Source organism: Balaenoptera borealis, assembly GCF_965194805.1.
Source record: "Balaenoptera borealis genome assembly, chromosome: 10".
Lineage (NCBI taxonomy): Eukaryota > Metazoa > Chordata > Mammalia > Artiodactyla > Balaenopteridae > Balaenoptera > Balaenoptera borealis.
The window spans coordinates 5,983,461-6,009,884 of record NC_138874.1 but is presented as its reverse complement, the minus strand read 5'-3'; the positions used below and the strand labels follow the sequence as shown (position 1 = coordinate 6,009,884).

The following is a 26,424-nucleotide window of genomic DNA, read 5'->3' as shown; positions in this document are numbered from 1 at the left end:
TGTAGAAAAAAGAAAATAAGAGCAGAGGGCTTCCCTGGTGGCACAGTGGTTAAGAATCTGCCTGCCAATGCAGGGGACATGGGTTTGAGCCCTGGTCCGGGAAGATCCCACATGCCGCGGAGCAACTAAGCCCGTGTGCCACAACTACTGAGTTACTGAGACTGCTCTCTGGAGCCTGCAAGCCACAACTACTGAGCCCCTGTGCCACAACTACTGAAGCACGCACCTAGAGCCCGTGCTCCACAACAAGAGAAGCCACCGCAATGAGAAGCCTGCACACCGCAAGGAAGAGTAGCCCCCGCTCACCGCAACCAGAGAAAAGTCCGCGCGCAGCAACGAAGACCCAACGCAGCCAAAAATAAAACAAATAAAATAAAATAAACAAATAAAAAAAAAAATAAAGATAAAAGCAGAAATCAATGAAATTAAAAGCAGAGAATCCATAACTTAGGAACAAAAGTCTGATGTCATAACAAGATAGATAATAATACCACCACCATCATGGAATGTACAGTGAATTTAAAATATACAAGTTAATGCAAGAAGCAAAAAAATCAGCATTAAAGAATAAATATGCTACAATGGTTGTAGATTTATGTTAAGAATACATCCAGTCAAATGTATAATTCTTTTCATGGGAAAAACTAGTTCTAAAATATGTGGTTATTCACACACATACACTGGTTGTAGGTAGAACCCAGTTTTTTTTGTTTGTTTTTTGTTAAAGTAGTAAGAATAATAAAATGAATATCTCGATTCATTACCTATATTAAGCACTGAGGATTTTGCTATATTTGCTCTTCATAACTTTTTATACACAATATTTTAAATACTTAAGTATTACATCTCTAAAAATTAACTACATTTCCTACAGAACCACAATGCATACTATTAGACTATCTAAAAATAACAATAATTCCTTAGTATCACTGATAAACAGTTCAATTTTAATAAGTAAAAATTACCCTTATTTGTTCCCAAAATGTCTCTTGCAGCTGATTTAAGCCAGATCCAGTCTAAGCCAGATCCAATCAAGAACCATGCACTGCACCTGGGTGTTATGTCAGTAAGGTCACGTTCTAATCTATAACCTGGCGGTGCTTAGAAAACCTGGGCGCCAGGTAACAGGAGCCTTTGAAAGAGAAACTCTCATATTGCCCAAAGATGCGGGAGCAAGGAATTATGGGAAGTGCAGTTTTTACCCTGGAATTGCATTTCGAGTCTCCTTTAGCACATGCGTACTTCCGCTTGTAGCTGTAAGTTGTCTTTCCTCAGGCTACAACCTCGCTCGAGAGGCGGTTCCGGCGCTGCCGAGTCTCTGCGCTCTTCAGGGGCCTGTGCAGCCCGACGAGGGAGCGGAGGGTGAGCCCGGGGGGGTTGGGCGAGGGCCGAGGGGGTGCCCGCGCGGCTGAGGGGCGGGCGGAGGCGGCGGTGCGGAGGAGCCCAGCGGACCCAGCGGTGGGACCTCTGGCACGTGAGCTCCAGGGGGCGGCCTTGGCCGGGAGGAGGGACGGCTGGGCGGGGGCTCCTCTGTCAGTGGAAGGGGCCGGCCTCTGCAATACGGACGCGGGGGCCCGGGCCCCGAACAGGCTGAAGAGTACGTGCGTGAACGTGCGGCTCCGGGAGGGGGGCGCTGGCTGGAGCAATCGGAGCGAGGTTCAAGTCCCAGCGCTGTCACTGAGCAACCCTGGTAATGACAGTTAACTGCAGGAGGTTCAGTTTCGTCTTCTGCAAAACGAGAATATTAGTAATACCTGACTCATGCAGTTCTGCACTGTAAATGTAGTGTATATACCACACACACACGTTGCTTTTTTCCATAAGAGATCTTTCATTTCTAACAACCATCTTTGAGGTAGGCTTAACTGTCTTCATGTTAAGAGAGGGGACCACTGAGGCTTGGTGAGGTGAAGTGACTTACCCAAGATCACACAGCCAGCAGCGGTGGGAATCTAGTTTTCGATTTTTCAACTGTTTTTTCCTGCTCATCTCATGTTCTTTCTAGTAAACCACCCTGCCTAAAACCCAGCATCATTATTCATAGCATTGGGCCCTGATGTGTCTTTATAGATCCCAAGGAAATAATTGTGAAATACATGTGGACTAAATCATTACTTGGCCCTTGTGTTTTGGGGATTCTTGATGACTCTTCTGAGCCCTTGGACCAGGCAGCCCAATTGAGGTTTTGAGCCAGGTCTGCCTTGTCCAGCCTTTGTTCTTGGAGGCCTTTGAGTTTGTACATGACCCACCCCATGAATCTTGGAGAAAGTATGTATGTTCCATAAGGGTCAGATTGGGGACCTGTTTGAAAGCTTCAACTAAATTTAACTTGTCGCTTTGGTCTTGGTGCCAGCTTTCTTGGAACAAAGCAGCTCTTGAGATGAGAAGGAACAATCCCCAGAAACCCTGCCTGGAAGATTAACCCTCCATCTGAGACCTCTCACCAGAGGCTCAGAACAGAGGCTGAAGAGGCCCAAGAAAGACTATATCCTAGAACTTCCTGGGCAGAAGTAATTCTTGGTCCTCCTACACAGAATGAGCAAGGCTTGGGTGATGTCGTTACTTCAGAAGCCATTGCATACTGTCCAGTGAGCAGCTTTCAGAACTGAGATGAGGCTGGCAGCATGAGCAGGGGGCAGGCAGCACAGCTGAGGGCACCTCAGAGGAGGCTTTGTGAGGGCACAGTCCAGGGAAAGGAATCACTGCCCATAGAAGGGGAAATTGCCCCTCTTGCCCACCCTAATCAGCCCACTCCCTTCACTCTGTGTTTACTCTCTACACAGTCTACAGAGATGTACCATTGCTCTTTTAATTCTGATGGTAAAAAAATCAAATAATTAATGTACAGAGAGTTTGAAGATTTTTTTGTTTTGCCTTTATTTGAGAAGTGAAAATAAAAAAGGTCCTAGAGAATAAGTGACTTGTGTAGTGTCACAATTTATTAGTGGCATGCCCAAAGAACTCACTTCTGTCCGCTCTTAACAATTAAGTCACATCAAGTTTTTTTTATTAAAAGATCCTTTTGATAAACCAAGTTAGAGTAAACAAAGTACCCTGTCCCTTTCCAGAAGATGTTGGTGAGGATTTTCTAACTTAAGGGCCAAACACTGTCACTAAGAATGCAGAAAAACAATATAGCCAGGGCTTGCTTGCTTGCTTGCCTGATTTTATTTAGTTAGTTATTTTTGCAGTGTTAGTTCTAGTGAAGGCACAGTCTTCTCTGTATTGTACTTTGTTGTTATTAATTTTTCTTTCAGTCAGTGGGAGGGAAAGATGAATTCTGTATAAAGTAGTAAGAAATGTATACATTCATCCAATGAAAAATCACATTCTGAGCTCTCTGTGACCTGTCAGAGTCAGCGTAGACATATGGGTGCTCTTCCACAGGGTCTGTGCTGCGCTCCTTAGGGTTAAAGGGACAGGAGCCTTGTAGGCAGCTGCTGTGTGAAGCATCATAGGCAGCTGACTCTGAGAGCTGCGCAGCAGCCTGGGTTGCATAGGACCTCATTCTCTCTCCTTTTTCCCCATCTGTACCTTTACAGTTCTTTTCACTTTTCCAAGAGCAGCAGGAAATGAACAAATCACAGGTGAGTTGTTTATTCCCACTTTCTTTTACAATGGACTTTGTGCAATTTGTAAAAGAACAGGAATTAAAATAGAAAGATTGAAATACGTGAAAATCAACATCAGAGAAACTACAGAGTATCAGGTCAATAGCTGAGCAAAGTCAGCGTATAGATGATATATGCAGGTCCCATAATGTACCAGGGTTATCAAAGTCGAGCTGCAAATTGGCCTCTGATTTTTCTGACAGCAAAAGAGAACCCAGAGAGGAGTCTTCTAGAGTACTAAAACATTGGCACTGCTGTAACAAATCATCATAGACTGGTGGCTTAAGCAACACTTATTCCTCATAGTTGTGGAGTCTGGGAAGTCCAAGGTCAAGGTGCCAACAGATTTGGTTGGTTGATGAGGGCCTTCCTCCAGTTTGCAGATGGCTACCTTATCTTCGTATCCTCACATGGTGGAGAGAGGGGTCAGAGAGGGGCAAGCTCTCCTGTGTCTTTTCTTCTAAAGGCACTAATTTCATCATGAGCGCTCAACACTTAAGGACCCAGTTACCTCCCAGAGGCCCCATCTCCAAATACCATCATGTTGGGGATTAGGGTTTCAACATATGAATTGGGGGTGGGGGTGGGACACAAACATGCAGTCCATTACAGAGTTTGAATAGACAGTTTTCCAATGGTCTTGCTTGGTCCAGCAGTAAGACCTAGAATATCTGGAAGAAGGCTTAATGGTCTACGTGCCCTTAAAATGGCTTTGCATAAATATTTCCCTCAGCTAGACTATGGCACTGTACATAAGACTGCCACTTACCCTGCTTCTTTGCCAGCACTTGGTGTTGTCAGACTTTAGACTTACTGCCAATCTAATTTCTAAGAAAATCTCATCATTTTAATTTGCATTTCTGAGATTACTGACGAGCTTGTATATCACATATTTTATTGGCTTTTCATTGCTTTTGTGAATGACTTCATTTTTTAATTATATTTTTCTATATTAATTTTTAATAAATTTATATATTTTAGACAGTAATTCTTTGTCTATTATTATTATTTTTTTTTTTATTTTACACTTTATTTATTTATTTTTGGCTGTGTTGGGTCTCCGTTTCTGTGTGTGGGCTTTCTCTAGTTGTGGTGAGTGGGGACCACTCTTCATCGCGGTGCACGGGCCTCTCACTGTCGCGGCCTCTGTTGTTGCGGAGCACAACTCCAGACGCGCAGGCTCAGTAGTTGTGGCTCACGGGCCCAGTTGCTCCGCGGCATGTGGGATCTTCCCAGACCAGGGCTCAAACCCGTGTCCCCTGCATTGGCAGGCAGATTCTCAACCACTGCGCCACCAGGGAAGCCCTGTCTATTATTTTTTTGTGTGAATATTTTCTCCAAGTCTGTCCCTTGACGTTTATATCTACAGTGGCTTTGGCCTTATGAGAGTTATATTTTTATGTAGGCTGATCTTTTGATCTTTTCCATTTGATTTTTTTCCTTTTGAATTTTATTTTAAAGTTCTTCTCTAACCCAAGATAATGTTATTTTTCTTTATTTTCATTTAATTAATATTAATACTATTTTTAAAAATATTTAAGCCTTGAATCAATCTGGAATTCATTATTGTAGATAGATGAGGAAGGAATCCAGCTTTACCTTTTAACACATAAAGCCAGTTGCACCAACTCATTATTAATCTTTTCCCCATTGAATTATAATGCCGCAGCTATCATTCAGTGTATTACCATGTCTGCATACATCTATTTCTGGGCATTCTAATTTACTCCGTTAGTTTTTAATTCCTTTTTTTTTAAAGTTCATTTTGTCCTTTCTTACCATTTTTCTGGTCTTACTGCCTGATAGCTGACATCCTTACCTTATGCCTGATTTTCAGAGATAACTCAGGAATTGTTAGCAAACATTAAGATACTCGCTGTAGGTTTTTGGTATACACCCATTATCCCATTAGGTAAGTTCCTTCCTATGCCTTAAGTTTTGAGTGTCCATTATACCGAGTGTTTTTTTCTACACCTCTTAAGGATAGATTTTGATTACTAATTTTATTTCTTAGATGGTTTACTGTTTTTTTTCCGGTTTTCTAAACTTTTGGTTCAATTTTTGATGCATATTTATTTTAAAAATTGTATATTTAAGTTTTCAAATGTATTTGCATCAGTGTGTTTAAAAGACTTATGATTTTTAAAATATTTAATGATAATTTTAATTCCAATTTTATCAGTTATTAAATTGTATATAATATAGAAGCTGATGATTACAAACAGAAAGACTGTGTTCTGGCTAGTCAAATATCTGAAAACCTAAAATTTCAGCATGTGGATCTAGGATTGATATTTTCAGATGGAGATAGTGTTCTCCAGATACTCTGCTAGAAGAGGGCACGTACATTTGCTGTAGTGATGCCAGCCATTGCTGTATACCAAACTATCATGGGCTTTTTTTTCTTTATATGTATTTTTTTCTGTGTGTGTATGGATTACGTAATGTATTCACACTGGAAAAATCAATACAATATAAACAATATATATAGATACACAAGATGGATTCTCCCTCCTGTGTCTGTCCCTATCCCTGCAACCTTCCCTATAACCCCTTCTAGTTATAGGGAAGAAATTTTTGTATGTGTATTTTTCCATTTTTATTAAAGTGCAGAAACAAGTAAATATGATTTTATATCTAGATAGGTAAATATATATATACATAAATGTATATTTCTATTCTTATGTGTATTTGTATGTATATATGTGTGAATACATATACACGTGTAAATACACATATATATGTATGTGTGTGCATATACGATGGGTTTATTTTTTTTTCTGAGGAACAAGAGCCAAGTTTTTTATTTGTTCATTTCTTGAATCTGAAGTACTCTTTGAGGACATACTTGTTCTCAGTCACCACATAACCACAACCAACTTTATGGGTTTTTTTGTCAATTTTACAGAGGCCTACCCATTCCCCTAGTTTCCTGTTGTCATCAACCTTAACTAGGATGATTTGGTGTTCAGCACAAAGGGCTTCCACCAACTTGACGTATGTGTATTTATTTGTACACCCATCTTACCCGAAAGGATACACACACACCATATAATACCTTGTTCTTTACCTTAATTTTTACATTTAAGAACATATACTGGAGATCTTTCCAAATTAGTATGTAGGAAAACTTACATTGTTTTTTTTTAAATAATTTTTAAATGAAGTGGAATTCACAAACTGTAAAATTTACCTTTTTAAAGTGTTAAATCCAGTGGGTTGTTAGTACATTCACATAGTTGTGCAGCCATCACCACTATCTAATTTCAAAACATTTTCATCACCCCAAAAAGAAACACCCATAAGCAATTACTTTCCTATTTTCCCTCAACCCCCCAGTCCTAGGCAACCACTAATTGACTTTTTGTCTGTATAGATTTTTCATATAGGTGGAATCATACCATGTGTGGTCTTTTGTGTCTGGCATCTTTCACTTAGCATAAAGTTTTCAAGAATCATCATTACTGTAGCCTGTATCAGTACTTCATTCCTTTTTATGGCTCTTATATTTCATTGTACAGATATATCAAATTTAGTTATTCAGTATTAGTTGATGGACATTTAGGTTGGGTTGTTTCCACCTTTTCGCTATTATGAATAACGCTGCTGTGAACATTTATATACAAGTTTTTGCAGGAACATATGGTTTCAGTTCTGTGGATATATACTTAGGAGTAAGAATGGAATTGCTGGGTCATATGGTAAGTTTATGGTTAAATTTTCGAGGAACTACCAAACTGTTCAATAGATGGGCTGTACAACTTTGCATTATGACCAACAATGCGCAAGTGTTCCAATTTCTTACGTCCTCAACAACACTTGTTATTGTCCATCTTTTTGATTACAGCCATCCCAGTGGGTATGAAATGGGATTTCATTGTGGGTTTTTTTTTTTTTTTTAAATTTTTGGCTGTGTTGGGTCTTCCTTTCTGTGCGAGGGCTTTCTCTAGTTGTGGCAAGCGGAGACCACTCTTCATCGCGGTGCACTGGCCTCTCAGTATCGCGGCCTCTCTTGTTGCGGAGCGCAGGCTCCAGACGCGCAGGCTCAGTAGTTGTGGCTCACGGGCCTAGTTGCTCCGCGGCATGTGGGATCTTCCCAGACCAGGGCTCGAACCCGTGTCCCCTGCATTGGCAGGCAGACTCTCAACCACTGCGCCACCAGGGAAGCCCCTTCATTGCGGTTTTGATGTGATTTCCTGAATGACTAATGCAGTTGAACGTCTTTACATGTGCTTGTTATTAGTACCCTCTTTTGAGAAATGTCTATTCAAATCTCTTTGCTCGTTTTATAGCATTAGCTGTCTCTGCAGTAGTCAATGGCAAGTTGTATACCATTTTTTCCATTTATGCCTATGCCAGGTATGAGGGCACGAACAGCAGAATGGAACTAAGTGTTTGTGTTCCTGGGAAGGTGCCATTAGCCACTATGCAGTGGGTTAACAGAGTGAGTCCCCTCTAGCCCTCTATGTGATTGCTGACATGGACGGTGGGCCCTAAGACTCTGAGGCAACACGATCTTTCCCACCAGGGGCAGACATTTTATTGCCTTTGGGGGTCCACAAAATAATACATAACCTGGAGGGGTGCAGATGACACCTATGAGGATTTGTTGTCATAATGCTGACTAGTCCAGTTATATACTGTCTCAATCTACTTTTGCCATTTGGTTTCAGGAAGGGAAAATTGTTGGTCCATTGTGCCATTGCAGATCAGTGTTACCCATTCTGGTATAGGGATCTCTTCTTGTCACAACGTAGGTAATATTAAAGCAGGGGACTCAAGAGCGTGCCTGCATCTGGACCTGTATCAAGGGAGTCACCGAGTGATTTGACCCAATGATACCTTGAAGAAGGTCCAAGTTATTATGCATTGGCCAGGCCATTACAGTGGAATTGCAAGTTGAAAGAGACTTTATTCTGGGATGATAAATCTACCATTGTTTAAGTTTGCCTCCTCTTGCCACAGCTGTGCTAATTCTTTTCAGGGTGTTGTCATCTAGGAACAGCAAAGGAATGAAAAGAAGAAAGTTTAATGTTCTGATCCCCCTCCCACTCTGTCAGTCTTCTGAGACTGGATTTGCTCATGTTTACTACTTCTGTGGGGATCCATTGCCACTTTTGTTTGACCCTACATGTGTTCCAGTTTGTATGTGATTGAAGTTAAGTTCTTAGCTTAAAGTAGACTATCTTAACTATAAGATGTTTAATGTAGACCTTATGTTAACCATAAAGAAAAATCTCTAGTAGATAGACAAAAGGCAAAGGACTCAAAGCATAGCACTACAAAAAAAAAAAAAAAAATCAAGTCAGCAAGAGAGTAAGAAAGGAACAAAGGAAATACAAAACAGTCAGAAAACAATTAACAAAATGGCAATAGTAAGTCCTTACCTATCAATAACTGCTTTAAAGGTAAATGGATTAAATTCTCCAATCAAAAGACACGGAATAGCTAAATGGATTTTTAAAAAACAAGATCTAACAATATGCTACCAACAAGAGACTTCATTTTAGCTTTAAGGACACATATAGGCTAAAAGTGAAGGGATGGGAGAAAAAATCCATGAAAATGGTAACCAGAAAAGAACTGGAGTGGCTATACTTATATCAGAGAAAATAGGCTTTAAGTTAGAAACTGTCACAAGAGGCATTACAATGGATACCGCAGAAATACAAAGGATTGTAAGAGACTACTATGAACAGTTATATACCAACAAATTAGATAGCTTAGAGGAAATGGATAAATACCTAGTAGCACACTATACCAAGAATGAATCATGAAGTAATGGAAAATCTAAACAGATCCATAATGAATAAGGAGATTGAAACAGTAATAAAAAACCTCCCAACAAAGCCTAGGGCTTCATGGTTTCCCTGGTGAATTCTACTAAACATTTAAAGAAAAATTAATGCCAGTTCTTCTCAAATTCTTACCAAAAATTGAAGAGGAAGGAACAATTCCAAACTCATTTTACGAGGCCAGTGTTACCCTGATACTGAAGCCAGACAAGAACACTACAAGAAAAGGAAACAATAGGTTAATATCCTTGATGAACACAGATGCAAAAATCCTCAACAATATACTAGCAAATTGAATTCAATATCACATTAAAAGGATCATACACCATGATCAAGTGGGATTTATCCCTGGGATGCAAGGGTGGCTTAACATATGTAAATCAATGTGGTGTACCACATAACAACATGAACAAAAAAGTCATATGATCATTTCAATAGATGCAGAAAAGGCATTTGACAAAGTTCAACACCCTTACTTGATTTAAAAAAAAAAAAAAAAACCTCTCAACAAATTAGGTAGAGAGGGAATGTACCTCAACATAATAAAAGCCATATATGACAAGCCCACTGCTACCCTCATATTCAGTGTTGTAAAGCTGAAAGCTTTTCCTCTAAGATCAGGAACAAGACAAGGATGACCACTTTTGCCATTTCTATTCAATATAGTACTGGAAGTCCTAGCCATAGAAATCAGGCAAGAAAAAGAGATAAAAGACATCCAAATCAGAAAGGAAGAAATAAAATTTTCTGTTTGCAAATGACATTATGTTACGTATAGAAAACCCTAAAGACCCCACCAAAACAGTGTTGGAGCTAAATTCAGGAAAGTTGCAAGACACAAAATCAACATAAATATTATATGCAGGCTTCCCTGGTGGTGCAGTGGTTAAGAATCAGCCTGCCAATGCAGGGGACACGGGCTCGAGCCCTGGTCCGGGAAGATCCCACATGCCACGGAGCAACTAAGCCCATGCGCCACCACAACTGAGCCTGTGCTCTAGAGCCCGCGAGCCACAACTACTGAGCCCACGTGCCACAGCTACTGAAGCCTGCACGCCTAGAGCCTGTGCTCCACAACAAGAGAAGCCACCGCAATGAGAAGCCCACGCACTGCAACGAAGAGTAGCCCCCAATTGCTGCAACTAGAGGAAGCCCACGCACAGCAACAAAGACCCAACACAGCCAAAAATAAATAAATAAATTAATTAATTATTTTTAAAAAATTATATGCATTTCTATACACTGAATCTGCAAATGTAAATTAAGAAAACAATGTACAATTGCATTAAAAAGAATAAAATACTTAAGAATAAATGTAACCGAGGAGGTGAAAGTTCTGTACACTGAAAGCTGTAAAATGCTGAAGGAAACTGAAGAACATGCAAATAAATGGAAAGATATTCTGTGTTCATAGATTAGTAGAATAATATTGTTAACATGTCTATACTACCCAAAGGAATCTATAGATTCCATGCATTTCTTGACATTGGTCTGAGCAATGATTTTTTTAATATGACCCCCAAAACACAGGCAACAAAAGCCTAAGTAGACAAGTGGGAGTGCATCAAACTAAAAAGCACTTCTGCACAGCAAAGGAAACAACAAAATGAAAAGGCAACCCATGGAATGGGATAAAATATTTGCAAACCATACGTCTTCTTCTAGCAATCCCTCTTCTGGCCCAGAGAAATTAAAGCAGTACCTGAAAGAGAAATCTGTGCCCCATGTTTATTGAAGCATTATTCATAACATTCAAGATATTGAAGCAATCTAAGTGTCCATCAACAGATGAATGAATAAAGAAATTCCATATACAATAGAATATTATTCAGCTTTTTACAAAAGAAGGAAATCCTGCCATTTGTGACAACATGGATGGAGCTAGTGGACATTATGCTAAGTGAAATAGATAGGAAGTTAAACTCATAGAAAGTTAAACTCTAGATAGATAGATAGAAAGTTAAACTCATAGAAGCAGAGAGAAAAAAGTTGGTTGCCAGGGATTGGGGTTTAGGAGAAATGATATCTTGGTCAAAGGATATAAAATTTCATTTATGCAGGATATGTAAGTTCTGGAAGTCTAACGTACAGCGTGGTTGCTATAGTTAATAATATGGTAATATACACTTGAAATTTGCTAAGATAGTAGATCTTAAGTGTTCTCGCTACACAAAAAAGGTAACTACAGAGTCAGCCCTCTGTAAGTATGGGTTCCACATCTGTGGATTCAACCAACCGTGGGTCGAAGATATTCTTTTAAAAATTGAAGAGGGCTTCCCTGGTGGCTCAGTGGTTAAGAATCCGCCTGCCAATGCAGGGGACATGGGTTCGAGGCCTGGTCTGGGAAGATCCCACATGCCGCGGAGCAACTAAGCCCATGCGCCACAACTACTGAGCCTGCGCTCTAGAGCCCGCGAGCCACAACTACTGAAGCCCGCGCACCACAGCTACTGAAGCCCACGTGCCTAGAGCCCGTGCTCCGCAAGAGAAGCCACCACAATGAGAAGCCTGCACACCGCAACGAAGAGTAGCCCCCACTCGCCACAACTAGAGAAAGCCCACGTGCAGCAACGAAGACCCAACGCAGCCAAAAATAAAATAAATAAAATAAATAAAATAAAATGAATAAATTTTTTTTTAAATTGCAGAAATTTCCAAAAAGCAAAACTTGAATTTGCTGCACACTGGCAACCTTTACATAGCATTTACATTGTATTGGGTATCATAAGTAATATAGAGATGATTTAAAGTATGCAGAAGGATGTGCATAGGTTACATGCAAATACTATGCCATTTTATATAAGGAACTTGAGCATCCACAGATTTCGGTACAGGGGGTGGGTCCTGGAACCAATCCCTCACAAGATACTGAGGGATGACTGTATTCAAGGTAATGAATGTGATAATTAGCTTGATTGTGGGAATCATTCACAGTGTATATGTATATCAGAAAATATATACAATTTTCATTTATCAATTATACCTGAAAGCTGGAAAAAATTTTAAACCCCCAAAACTAACAAAAATATATAAATAAAACTTCTGTGGGAACTTGGGCTTGTTGAACATCAAGCATCCCCCAGTGGAGCGTATAGAATGGCAATTGCGGTATCCCTACAGAAGCATGGTGAAAATATACTGTAGGCTGTTCCATGTGAATATAAATGGTCCTTATCCTCATCCCACATGAGGACTGAGAATAACAGTGTACGGTTCTCTGGTATGGGCTGCCACTGTCTCAGTGACAGTGATGATATCTGGCATGGCATTCAGCCTGTGATGATCCACTGTCAGTCTCCATGCCCCAGAGGCCTTTTTGACCGTTCAAACCAGGCTTTTAAATTGTGGAAGAGTGGTTTATAACGTTTCTGTCTGCAGCAGGTCCTCAATTAACAAAATAATGTCTTTTTCCCCACCTAGTATGCAGTATGCTTTCTGCTGGACAGTGTGCCATGGGTTGGGCAACCCTGGAGGCAGTCAGGAATGCACCAGCCTTCCATAATGACTTAAATCTGACTTTGTTAGGGTGCATACCCCTTGAAGTGGTGATGGTGTTCAGTACTGCACATGGCCAAATTATCAATGCCCATTATGCACCCAGCAGTGGGAACCATAGTCACCAGCTGTTCAAAAGTGTCAAGGTCATGGAAAACAAGAAAAAACAAGGAACTGCTTGGAGTGTGGAATCTTGGATTGATTCTGGAACAAAAAAAAGGATATCAATGGAAAAACTGGTGAAATCTAAATTAAGACTATAGTTTGCTATAGGTTAATAGCATACCAATATTAATTTCTTTTTTTTTTTCTTTTTTGACCACACCACGCAGCTTGCTCAATCTTAGTTCCCTGACCAGGGATTGAACCTGGATCCTTGGCAGTGAGAGCATGGCGTCCTAACCACTGGACTGCCAGGGAATTCCCCCAATGTTAATTTCTTAATTTTGATCATTGTACTTTGTTAATTAAGATCTTAATATTAGGAGAAACTGGATGAAGAGTATACAGGAACTCACTGTACTGTTTTTGCAACTTGTCTCTAAGTCTAGGATTATTTTAGTTAAATAAGTTAAAAACTGCAAAGAAATCTTTAACTTTACTTAGTAGATCTGGTATTGGTATTATAATTCTACAACTATTTTGTATCAAATGAATGGGTAAATATATTGAAGTAGTTGAGAACCAGGGTTCTATTAGAGGGAAATTACAGATATGGAATGGGGAAATTGTTATTGGATTTAAATTGGAGGACTCAATATGAATGCATGATTTAAAAAAAAATAATAATAAATATTTTTCTGCTGTAGCTTCTGAAAGGGCCTAGGAATAGTAACCCATCTTTTGCACACCTAGTGGCTAGATCTTGATTTCCAAATACTCTTCCCCACTAAAAGAAACCTAACTCTGGGACATGGGAAGTATAAAGTCATTCTGGAAAATCATTTTATACTAGAAACAAGAATGTACTGAAATGCTTGATAAAAGGACATAGAAGGCCACCATTGACCATACTGAGACAGCTTAGCATCAAAAAGAATAACTCTTAATGGATTATTACACAACAACCAAAAAAATTTCATGAGTTCCTAGTGATACAGAAGAGGCATAGAAGAAAGAAAGCTCTTCTTTATGGAAAAAATGCCAGCTAGCAAATACAGAAGGAATGAGAATAAGAAGATCACCATTTTACAAGCCCTACAGTAATAATTGATTTGGCAAGAATCATCCATTGGTACTAAAACCAGTGACTGAAAGGTTGAAGGTGAACAGGCTAATTAATTATATGGTCTTAAAGTGTTGCTTCCTCTCACTCTCCCCAGATTACTTATCAATTACAAGAGAAACTGTACCTTTACAATGGAGATTGCTGGTGATCACCACTTTAACTAAATAATCATACTCAGTTTTACCAATAGAGGGACAATCTGGTGTTTAGTTCCCCTGTATGTTTCAATAAGAGGTATGTGATAACCCCTGTTACGTTTTTGTCCAAAATATGAAAAGCTGATCTGCATTTAACTATAAGGAGACAATCTGACAAACCCAGAATATGGGATATTTTACAAGACAACTGGCCTGGATTCTTTTAAAAAATCAATACAAATGAAAAAAGATAGGGAGTCTGGTTTTCTGGATTAGAGAAGATAAAATAGGCATAACAACTAAGTGTAATATGTGAGACTGGATTGAATTCTAGTTTGGGGAAATATTTTGAAACAATTGAGTAGTTTAAATTAGGATTGTGTGTTAGATTATATTATTGAATTAACTTAATCTCCTTAGGTGTGAATGTGATGTATGGGAACATACATGCTGATGTATAGAAGGATGAAATCTCACGATCATTGCAAATTTCAAGTGATTCAGCCAAAGGTATAATTATATGTAGAAAGAGATACAGCAAATATTGCAAAAAGGATTTAGGTGATTATTCAAGTGTTCATTTTATGTTTTTTCAATTTTTCTTTAAATTTGAAAATCCAAATGAAAAAGTTAGGGATAAAAAACAGCATTGTGGGGGCTTCCCTGGTGGCGCAGTGGTTGAGAGTCTGCCTGCCAGTGCGGGGGACACGGGTTCGAGCCCTGGTCTGGGAGGATCCCACATGCCGCGGAGCAACTGGGCCCATGAGCCACAATTACTGAGCCTGCGCGTCTGGAGCCTGTGCTCCGCAACAAGAGAGACTGCGATAATGAGAGGCCTACGCACCGCGATGAGGAGTGGCCCCCACTTGCCGAAAATGGAGAAAGCCCTCGCACAGAAACGAGGACCCAGCACAGCCATAAATAAATAAATAAATAAAATTAAAAAAAAAAAAAAAAAAAAACAGCATTGTGGCACATACCTAGCATCCAGAGCTTGGTGTCTAATACCATTCCCCACTGAAAGGAACCAGGACTCGTTGGAGAAATGGCTGATTCCAGAGCTGGGGCAGGATGGGTGTAAGATGAGCTTGGGACATCATGTTATGCCCTAAAGTAAGGAAGTATTCAAAGTAGTCACAGGGCATATCAGCTTGAAGGGGCTTCTGGGATAGTTGAACACCAAAATAATTAAGTACAATAATGAATTATAACCCACTGGGAAAAATAGGAATTTGTGAGTCTATACTTATAATAAATTGGCAGAAAGGAGGTTTCTTGCTTATGGTAGATTAAGGGCAAATTGGTAAATGTGGAAGGAGTACAGAAGCTGGAAAAGCAGCATTTTGCATCTATCATAGTGAAGATCATATCAGGCAAGAATCATCAATTCATGCTAAATCTAGTGGACAGTCTGATGAGGATTGGGGGATTTTCATGGTCTTAAAATCTCCCCAAAGATTGCTTATTAGTTCCAAGGGAGGTAAAAAGGCAGTAATTATACAGTGGAGAAATCGGACGACCCTTTGCCCGGGTGGGCAGAATTAGCATTTCCACTGAGGGACAGTGGCAGCATATGCTGTAGATAGGATACCTGTGAAGGGAACAACATCACCTATGCACTTTCCAACCTAGATCAAGTAACGTGAATCTAACCACAAGGAAACATCAGACAAGTCGAAAATGAACATTCTCATTTTTAGAAAGAGTGGGGAACCGTATTTTTCAAAGACGCCAATGTCATAAAAGGCAAAAGCTGTGGAAATGTTCCAGAACAAGAGAGGCTAAAGAGACATGACAACTAAATGCAATACTTTGCCCTAGACTGGATCTGTTTTGGAAGGGGGAGGTGCTATAAAAGAGGTTATTGTGTCAATTAACAGAACTGACATAAGAAAGGTAACTTAGATAAAAGTACCATGCCAATGTTAAATATACTGAATTTGATAGCGGTACCATGGTTATATAGGAGAATATCTCTATTCTTAGCAAATTCATACTGAAATATTTACGGCCATGATGTATGTAACTTACCTTCAAATAGTACAGAAAAAAAATGTGAGTGTGTGTTAGCAAACGTGTGTTTATAGGTAAAGAGGAAGAGAGAATACATGCTAATGATAAAATAAGTGGGGTTAAACGTTAACAAGTGAATCTGGGTATGCGAGTGTTCTTTGTACACATTTTATTTTTGCAGTCTTTCTGTGTGTTTGACAACTTTCAAACTTTTCTTTTAAAAAATAGCATTATAGAGTCTGGTTTATATATTTTCTAAGGTGATTCAGATGTGCAGCCAGAGTTGAGAACCACCATTCTAGAATGTTAAATCTGAAATTATGTAAGGCCAGGGCTTATTCACATCTTTTTACTGTTTTCACATTTTCTGGAGTGGGGGTTTTCAGAATGGAAGGTGGACATCCCAGGAGATATGCAAGACTATCCATCAGGGTCTCTGAAGAAGATATTACAATTTATATTAAATTTTTATCTAAAATTGAGATCGTGATTAAGCTTCATTAAATACTTGGATTGTCATTACATGTACTTATGTACAATATGTACAAACAGTATCAGTTCAAATGATGGGAGTGGTGATCAAAGGATGTTTGGATTTATAGGAACTGGTTCAAAATTATTCCATGTCTGGTCCTTGAATACCTGTTGAGTACTTTATCTTACCATATCCCCTCACCCTGTTGACCTAGCAAACTATGCTAGTTGCTTTCCCCTGGACTTAACTTTTAAAATACATTTTAAATGCACACAAAATGCATTTGACCATGTGGAGGCTAATGCGTATTTCTGCATAATACAACTACTCAAAGATTTTCAGCCTCATAACAGCCACATAATAACAGATGGAACTAATTTTTCCTTCCTTTATGTCTACACTATATACTTTTTTGTTTTTATAAATTTACTTATTTTATTTATTTATTTTTGGCTGTGTTGGGTCCTCGTTGCTGTGCATAGGCTTTCTCTAGTTGCGGTGAGCAGGGGCTACTCTTCCTTGTGGTGTGCAGGCTTCTTATTGCGGTGGCCTCTCTTGTTGCAGAGCACGGGCTCTAGGCGCACGGGCTTCAGTAGTTGTGACTCGCGGGCTCTAGAGTGCAGGCTCAGTAGTTGTGGCGCACGGGCTTAGTTGCTCAGCAGCATGTGGGATCTTCCGGGACCAGGGCTCGAACCCGTGTCCCCTGCATTGGCAGGTGGATTCTTAACCACTGCACCACCAGGGAAAACCCTATACTTTATACTTTGTAAGCATTTCTAACATAGCTCTTTTAATACCTTATTGTAAATAGATGTTTGTATATCTACTTTACTACTAGAATATAAGCTTATTGTTCTTGATTTTTCTGAGCAATTAGAATGTTTCCATGTACAGAGTAGTTAGCTCAATAGAAGCTTTTTTTATTCAGCAGTTAATCACCATGTTGATAAGGTATCTATTTCTCCCATAAAAATGAAAACAGCATATATGGTATGCATCAAATATTTTTTTAAGTTCTATTCCTCACACATATTTTTCACATTCTCCAATTGTTAACAATTCAGACTGAACAAAATGTACTGTTACAGGGACTTGTATCATTCAAGGATGTGTCAATCAACTTCACCCAGGCAGAGTGGCAGTGGCTGGACTCAGCTCAGAAGATCCTGTATAGGGATGTGATGCTGGAGAACTACAGCAACCTGGTCTCAGTGGGTAAGCGGAGCTTCCTGTGTAAGTTCCTGAAGTTGGTGAAACATGTCAAACCTCTGAAGAGCTGAATTGTTTTTAGTGTTAAGGGTTTGGGTTCAAAAATTCTTAATTGCTTTGGGACTCTAGAAAGGATGTCAGCGTCTTCGCCTCTGGTGAGAGGTGCTACCCTGCCAAGGTTGAAATAAGCACCCTCATCATGCATGACCGTCTTTAGGCTCCATGAAGCTCAAGTGTCTAGATAAGAGTCCTGTGTCATTTTCCGTTGACAGGGTGTCTTATACCCAAACCAGATGTGATCTCCCAGTTGGAGCAAGGAGAAGAGCCGTGGATAACAGAGGTAGAGTTCTCAAACCAGAGCCTTCCAGGTGAGTTATTGTGTACCAAAGGGATGGAAGCTAGTGGAAATTAGATCTCAAATGGACAGTGAGTTGTTTAACATCTGCATTAGTTTCTTAGGGCTGTGGTAACAAAGCACCACAAACTGGGTGCCTTAAAACAACAGAAATTTATTTTCTCACAGTTCTGGAAGCTACAAGTAAAAAATCAGTGTCCGCAGGGCCATGCTCCCACCAACGACTCTAGGAGAGTGTCCTTTCTGCCTCCTCCTAGCTTCTGGTGGTTTCGGCAATCCTTGTCACTCCTTGACTTATAGCTGTATCACTCCAATCCCTGCTTCCATTGTCACGTCGCCTGCCTTCTGTGTGTCATCTTCTTTTAAGGACACCAGCCATACTGAGTTTAGGGCCCACCCTAATCCAGTATGACCTCATCCTAACTAATTACATCTGCCAAGACCCTCATTCCAAATAAGGTCATATTCTGAGATCCTGGGTGGACATGAAATTGGGGGAGACATTAGTCAACCCAGTATAAGATCTTTGAAACATTTTTGGAAATCTCTTTTTAGAGACTTCATACCTTTTCAAAATTTGAGGATTATCCAGCCATCATTGCTAAAATACTTAAATTAACACCTTGAAATATCACCCTTCTCAAAGGGTGTGTTCATTCTATGCTTAATGTTTATAGAGAAACTTTGCACTCTGACGTTACACAAATCTAATTCTTGGTTACTGCATCTTGAATCTTTACTTCTTCACAATTCCTCTCTTTCTGTAGCACTTTCAGTTGCCAGATTTCCTCTTATTTTCACATACTCCTTTTGACTTTCATCATTTTTAGATACCTTCTTTAGAAATTACTAAACATCTATGATTTTTGTGCTCCTCCAAGTTTCCCTAATCATTCCCTCTTTCCTTTTGTGGTAAAATGCCTCATATTTTTCTGTATCCTGACTCACAGTTCATTTTCTCTTTTATACCTGCTGTTAAGATTTCATTGCTGTTTTTTTTGTGTGTGTGCCCAAATTGATAGTTACCTTCTGTACCTTTGTGCTTTATATGATAGCACTCAAAACCCTTTCTAAAATACCCCTAAACTTGCCTTTGGTGAGCAGAACTAATTTGATCACACTCACCTTTCCTAAATATTTACCCTTCTGTTGTCTGTCTAGTTTACCAGCCAACACCAGTGCTCATTATACAGCATACAGTAAACATTAATTAAATCAGTACATTTTTATGTATGCAGTCATTTATTCAATTCAAGATGTCTGTAAAGGCTCTGTTTTATACCTTCTGCTCTTCTCAGATGTTTTTAAGTGATTAATCCATCTTCAAGGCTTGAGCTTCTCTTAGGTTTATGACTCCAAAGTTGGTGGTGATATAGTCAGCATAATCAACACTTGCATTATAGCCTACAATGTGCACCGTTCTAAGCAGTCTATACATATTAATTCATCTACTCCTCACAACAATCCCCTGGTATAAATACTGTTACTGTTTTTCCAGGTAAACAGACTGAAGTCTAAAGAGATTAAGTAACATGCCCAAGGTCCTCCAGTTAATAAGTGGTACCTCTAGATTTCATACCCAAGAAGGTTGGCTCCAGAGACTGTACTGTTTACAACTATTCTGTGCTGCCTCTTATCTGTCTTATCTTGCTTCTGCCTTTTAAATCAACGTTTTACCTGTTTGAAGATCAGCTCTAGTAGACCACTTCATTGATTTTCAGAATGTCAGAGACTAAAGTCATTTATATTCCATTTTATATTTCACTTTATAATGTCTACTCATTTTCCATATTCCCCCTTTATCCATCAGGCTGTTATCCTCCTCTTTGCAGGTATGGAGTCATCTTGAAACTTCCATCTCTGCCATTCTCTCTTATAAATTTTATTTCATTATCTGTTATTTGTTCTTATTCCCCTAAGTTCCCTCAGTGTGCTCAGTTGTCATGAATTTTAACCAAAACCAGAACCATATTATCACATACCTGGGTTCTTATTTCATTTGTCAGATTCGATTACCAAACTTGTCTAATTTATCTTGATACTAGCCTAAGAAAATAAATATGCTTACTATAATTTCCAAAATTTATAATTCTTTTTTATAAGGACTATCATTATGGCCCTGTGTTTCCTAATCTAATTTTATTTTTCTCTATTTGCCCAAAACTCATGCTAAATTCCATCTGATCCATATTCTTAAATATCCTGATATATATCTAGATCTTTTTAAAAAATATTTATTTATTTGGCTACACTGGGTCTTAGTTGCAGCACGCGGGATCTTTAGTTGCAGAATGCGAACTCTTTGTTGTGACATGTGGGATCTAGTTCCCTGACCAGGGATCAAACCTGGGCCCCCTGCATTGGGAGCGTGGAGTCTTAGCCACTGGACCACTAGGAAAGTCCCTAGATCTTTTAATAAAGTTTATTTTGCCTCCCCAGAAACCTTAAATCTTTAATTTTTAAAAAAAATTTATTTTATTGGAGTATAGTTGATTTACAATGTTGTGTTAATTTCTGTTGTACAGTACAGTGATTCAGTTATCATATATATACATCCTTTTTTATATTCTTTTCCATTACAGTTTATCACAGGACACTGAACATAGTTCCCTGTGCTATACAGTAGGGTCTTATTGTGTATCCATTCTATATATAATAGTTTGCATCTGCTAATCCTAAACTCCCAACCCATCCTTCTCCTACCCCCTCTCCCCCTTGGCAACCACAAGTCTGTTCTCTATGTCTGTGAGTCTTTGTCTGTTTTGTAGATAAGTTCATTTGTGTCATATTTTAGATTCCACATATAAGTGGTATCATATGGTATTTGTCTTTCACTTTCTGACTGACTTCTCTTAGTATGATAATCTCTAGGTCCATCCATGTTGCTGCAAATGGCATTATTTCATTCTTTTTTATGGCTGAGTAGTATTCCATTTTATATATGTACCACATCTTCTTTATCCATTCATCTGTCAGTGGACATTTAGGTTGTTTCCATGTCTTGGCAATTGTGAATAGTGCTGCTATGAACATAGGGGTGCATGTGTCTTTTTGAATTATAGTTTTGGCTGGATATAGTTCCAGGAATGGGATTGCTGGATCATACGGCAACTCTATTTTTAGTTTTTTGAGGAACCTCCATACTGTTTTCCATAGTAGCTGCACCAATTTACATCCCCACCAACAATGTAGAAGGGCTCCCTTTTTCCACACCCTCTCTAGCATTTGTTATTTGTAGATTTTTTAATAATGACCATTCTGACCGGTGTGAGGTGGTACTTCATTGTATTAATAGTTTTGTTAAATCTTTAATTTTGAGTTCAAGTTTTAATTGCTTTCAAGGAACTGTTCTTTACTACTCTAGCTGTATGACTTTAGACGAGTTACTTAATCTTTATATACCTTAGTTTCCTCATTTGTAAAATGAGGATGACATAGAACTGATCTCAAAGGTTGTGAGGATTAAATCAGTTATGTGTTAATTTGTATTAGATGTTGTTACTGTTCTCTCACTTCTTGTCTTCCATTTACACTTAGGAGGTCTACTAAAAATTGCATATGTTGATTTATGAGTTTGTTTTTCTCACCTTGCTTATAATGCTACTAGATAAGTGCTTCTATTTTTCTCTTCCTAATGTTCTTGTGTAACAGAACTATATATTTGATGATTATATAATTGATTGATAGAGGAGTCAGTTGAGAAAGAAACCTTTTTTTGCCCTACTAAAATTCATAAAAATCAGAGATGTGTTAATCAAGATATAAAATTGAGTTAAGAAGTAACACTATTGCAGGAGTAAGACTTCTTTGCATAAAAAGGTAAGTTAGAATATTGAAATTGGAAAAAAAATGGGAATTCATGATTAGCACATGTTTAGTATTAAATAACTCTGATAGACTGAAATGACTGTATCAGCATTCAAAATAAAGCTATTAAATATTTGATCTTGTTGCAAGGATCACCACTTGGTCTGCTTATTTCTTACCTAGCATTAAAGGTCACATTTGGAGAAACCAAATACTTGTATTTAGTGCCTATTTTCTCCCCTCTTTTAATACTACAAAAGGGTCTTTGACGTAGATAGATAGATAGATAGATAGACAGACAGACAGACAGACAGACAGACAGACAGATAGATAGATAGATAGATAGGTAGATAGACAGAACACAACTAATTAAGAGGCATTTGCATTTTCTTCCTGGGAGACTAGGCCTGAAGCCAAAACTTAATCATATTTAAGTACAATTGTAGAGCCAATTCATAACCAATTTAAGATTCATCAGATGTGATTAATTTTCCTCTGTTCTAGAAAAAGTCTGGAGAGGCCAGAACATCCAAGACCAACAATCCAGTCAGTTTATATTAATCAAAAACAAAACACTGATTAATGAGAAAAATATTTCATGTGCAAAAGTATTTACTATGGGTATAAATCCTGTAGGTTCAAGAAAAGTGAACTCTAAATGTGATTCATATAAGAAAAGTTTGAAATATATTTCAGAATTAATGATCAGTAATAGAAACTGTGTAAGAAAGATGACTGATGAAGGTAATTTATGTGGGAAGTCACGTTTCAATACTAAGCTTGAAGAATTGTCTGCTGAAATTAATGAATATAATAAAAATGGGAAGGATATCAGTCATAATGAATACCTTGTTCAGCTTCAAACTTTGGAGCCAGACTGTGGATTTAATGAATCTGGAAAACACTTTTACAAGGCAGACTTGGATAGCCAAAAGAGATCCCATGGTGGAAAAAAACCTAGTAATGAATATGAAAACACTTTCATCCAAAAGTCAGTCATCAGTATATATGAGAAAACTCATATACAAAAGCCCTTTGGAAGCAATGAACATGGGCAATCCTGCACAGTGTCAAAAGTTTTAAATCAGAGAGCACATACAGGAGAGAAGCCCTTTGGATGTGATTCATTTGGTTACTCATCAACCATTATTGTACATCAAAGAAATCAATCAAAGGAGACACCCCATGAGTATCCTCAAAATATGAATGCTGTAATCCAGACAGCACAGCTCACTGAACATCAGAGAGCTCATACAGGACAGGAATCCAGTGAATATAATGAATGTGAACAAGCATTTAAGATTTCGAACTTTAAATATAAGAGAATTGACACAGTGAAGAAACTTTATGAGTTTACTGAGTGTAGGAATGCCTTACACAAGAAGTCTCATTTCAGCCATATTCAGAGAACTCACATAGAGAAATCCTATGAATGTAATCAGTGTTGCAGAACCTTCAACAGAAAAGCACACCTCACAAAACATCAGAGGATACACACAGGGGAGAATCCCTATGAATGTAATGAATGTGGCGAAGCCTTTTACAACAAGGCACACCTCACTAGACATCAGAGAATACACACAGGGGAGAATCCCTATGAATGTTCTGAATGTGGGAAAACTTTCTGTGTGAAGTCAACACTTACCGTGCATCAGAGAACACACACAGGGGAAAAACCCTATGAATGTATTAAATGTGGGAAAACCTTCTATGTAAAATCAAAACTTACTGTGCATCAGAGAACACACACAGGGGAGAAACCTTATGAATGTACTGAATGTGGGATAACCTTCAGTCACAAGTCGACACTCACTGAACATCAGAGAACACACACAGGAGAGAAACCCTATGTGTGTACTGAATGTGGGAAAACCTTCTGTGTAAAGTCAAAACTGACTGTACATCAGAGAATACACACTGGGGAGAAACCTTATGAATGTATTGAATGTGGGAAAACCTTCAGTGGTAACTCACACTTCACAGTACATCAGAGAAAACATACAGGAGAGAAGCCCTTTGAATGTACAGAATGTGGGAAAACATTCAGCCACAAGTCTTCCCTTGTTGAGCATCAGAGAACACACACTGGGGAGAAACCCTATGAATGTACTGAGTGTGGGAAAACCTTCAGTAGCAATTCAAATCTCAAAGTACATCAGAGAACACACACAGGAGAGAAGCCCTATGAATGTACTGACTGTGGGAAAACCTACAGTCACAAATCAAGTTTTAATGAACATTGCAGAAGGCACAGTGGGCAGAAGCCCTGTGAATGTGATAAATGTGGTACATCATTCTGCCACAATTTGGTCCTTACTAAATACCAGAGAATTCCAAAAGGAAAGAAGAACTATGAGTATAATCTATATAAGAAATCTTTCTTGCTAGAAGGCAAACTCCATGGTACATCAGATAGCACACCTGGGAGAAGAAGTCTTTAAATATTTTAAATCTCAAAAACCCCAAAATCAAGTTCATAAATCAAATTCATGGTATGGCAAAGAACTGATGAGGTGAAACATTGATCATCAAAGAATCATAATAATGAAATACATTAAAAAAATCCACTTCTATAAGTAGCTATAACTAATTGTACATCAGATTATTAGTCTATGATTGAAGCTTTGTAGACAGTTTGAATATGTTTTAGCATTTGACGAGATTTCAAAAAATTTTACATCAGAGAATCCATTTAGAGGAATCTTAACATGAAAAACTATATTACAAAGAAATAATATATCATCACAGTTTTAATATCAGATGTAATGTGAAATATTTTATAGAATATAAGCCAATATTCTGATATGTATATGGAATGTTGAAAAATAGGAAGTCCTTTAAAATTTGAATAAGTTAACTGATCAAGACATAGAATTAAGCATATATAAACTGAGCTGATGTATGCATATGCTTCATCACAGGAATGATACATGTATTGGATTTGCATATGCAATTCTAGAATAAGTGGGTATAGACTTTATATACCCTTAGTATAGTAAAAATTATTCCCACTGAGTTCTCCACATCATTTTGCCTTAATACCTTTCAACACACTATATATTTATTATATTTGGCAAATTTTAAATATTATACTTTAATTCCTTTTCTCCAACATTTTGCTGACCTCATTATATGGTATTTGTCATTGCTATTGAACAATATTTTTAATAAAGAGGTTTATGATTCCACATGCTTTTTTTTTTTTTTTAAATGTGTAGAGGAGGAGAGGGGAGTTGAGGAGGGGGTACTGGCCCAAATGATGCATCAGAACTGTCAGTGTAGCTTTTTTTTTTTTTTTTGCTACATCGCGCAGCATCCACATGCTTTTTTAAATAATGTTTTTATTTTCGAATAATTTTAAACTTAGAAAATTGCAAAGACAGTCCAGAGACTATCACCCAGTTTCCCGTAATGTTATCATCTTATGTAACCTTGGTATATATGTCAAAACTAAGATATTAACATTGGTGCAGTATTAGTAACTAAAGGCTTTATTTGGATTTCACCAGTTTCCACTAACGATCTTTTTCTGTTCTAGGATCCAGTCCAGGATACTACATTGCATTTAGTTTTTATGTTTCCTTAGTCTCCTCTGGTCTGTGACAGTTTTTCAGTCTTTACTTCTTATTTATGACCTTGACACTTAGGAAGAATACTTGTCAAATATTTTCTGGAATATCTCAGGTTTTCTCATAAGTATACTGGGGTTATGAATTTGGGGGAAGAATACCACAGAGATGAGGCACCCTCATTGCATCAGGTGAGGGTGTAAAGATAGCAACCTGACTATACCCTGGTGATGTTACCCTTGATCACATGGTTAAGGTGGTGTCTGCCAGATTTCTCCACTATAAAGTTACTGTGTTTCCCTTTCCATACTCTTCTCTTTGGAAGTGAATCACTAAGCCCACACTCAAGGGGTAGGGAACTAAGCTCCATCTCCTGGAAGGTGGGGGGAGTATGCATAAATTATTTGGAATCTTATAAAAGGAAAGTTTATTCTTTCTCATTTATCCAATCATTTATATCAGTATGGCCTCATGGATATTTACTTTATTCTCTGGGTTATTCTTTTTGTTGTTCAAACTGTTCTGGCTCTGACCATTGGGAGCTTATAGGGGAACATCTATACCACAGTACTCTGGAAATCTTGCGTGTCTCCGTGAAGGCCTCGTAGTCCAGACTCAATTGCACGTTGACCTAAGTCTTGGCAGATACACATTTTATGGGGAGCTGTCACGAGACTGCTTCTCTTTCACCTCCTATTATGTGGGAGGCTTCCATGAGACATCTGCCTCT

The 26,424-nt window shown here is 38.5% G+C and overlaps 1 protein-coding gene across 1 annotated transcript; it reads left to right on the top strand.

The window, feature by feature from the left end:
• Window positions 1–1,369: 1,369 nt before the first annotated feature.
• Window positions 1,370–25,487, top strand: LOC309635853 (uncharacterized protein). The gene is made up of 5 exons (XM_082407622.1): window positions 1,370–1,474; window positions 3,543–3,587; window positions 17,843–17,969; window positions 18,236–18,331; window positions 22,630–25,487. The coding sequence occupies exons 2-5, from the start codon at window positions 3,573–3,575 to the stop codon at window positions 24,564–24,566; spliced, it is 2,175 nt and encodes a 724-aa protein (XP_082263748.1). The 5' UTR covers window positions 1,370–1,474; window positions 3,543–3,572; the 3' UTR covers window positions 24,567–25,487.
• Window positions 25,488–26,424: the final 937 nt, after the last annotated feature.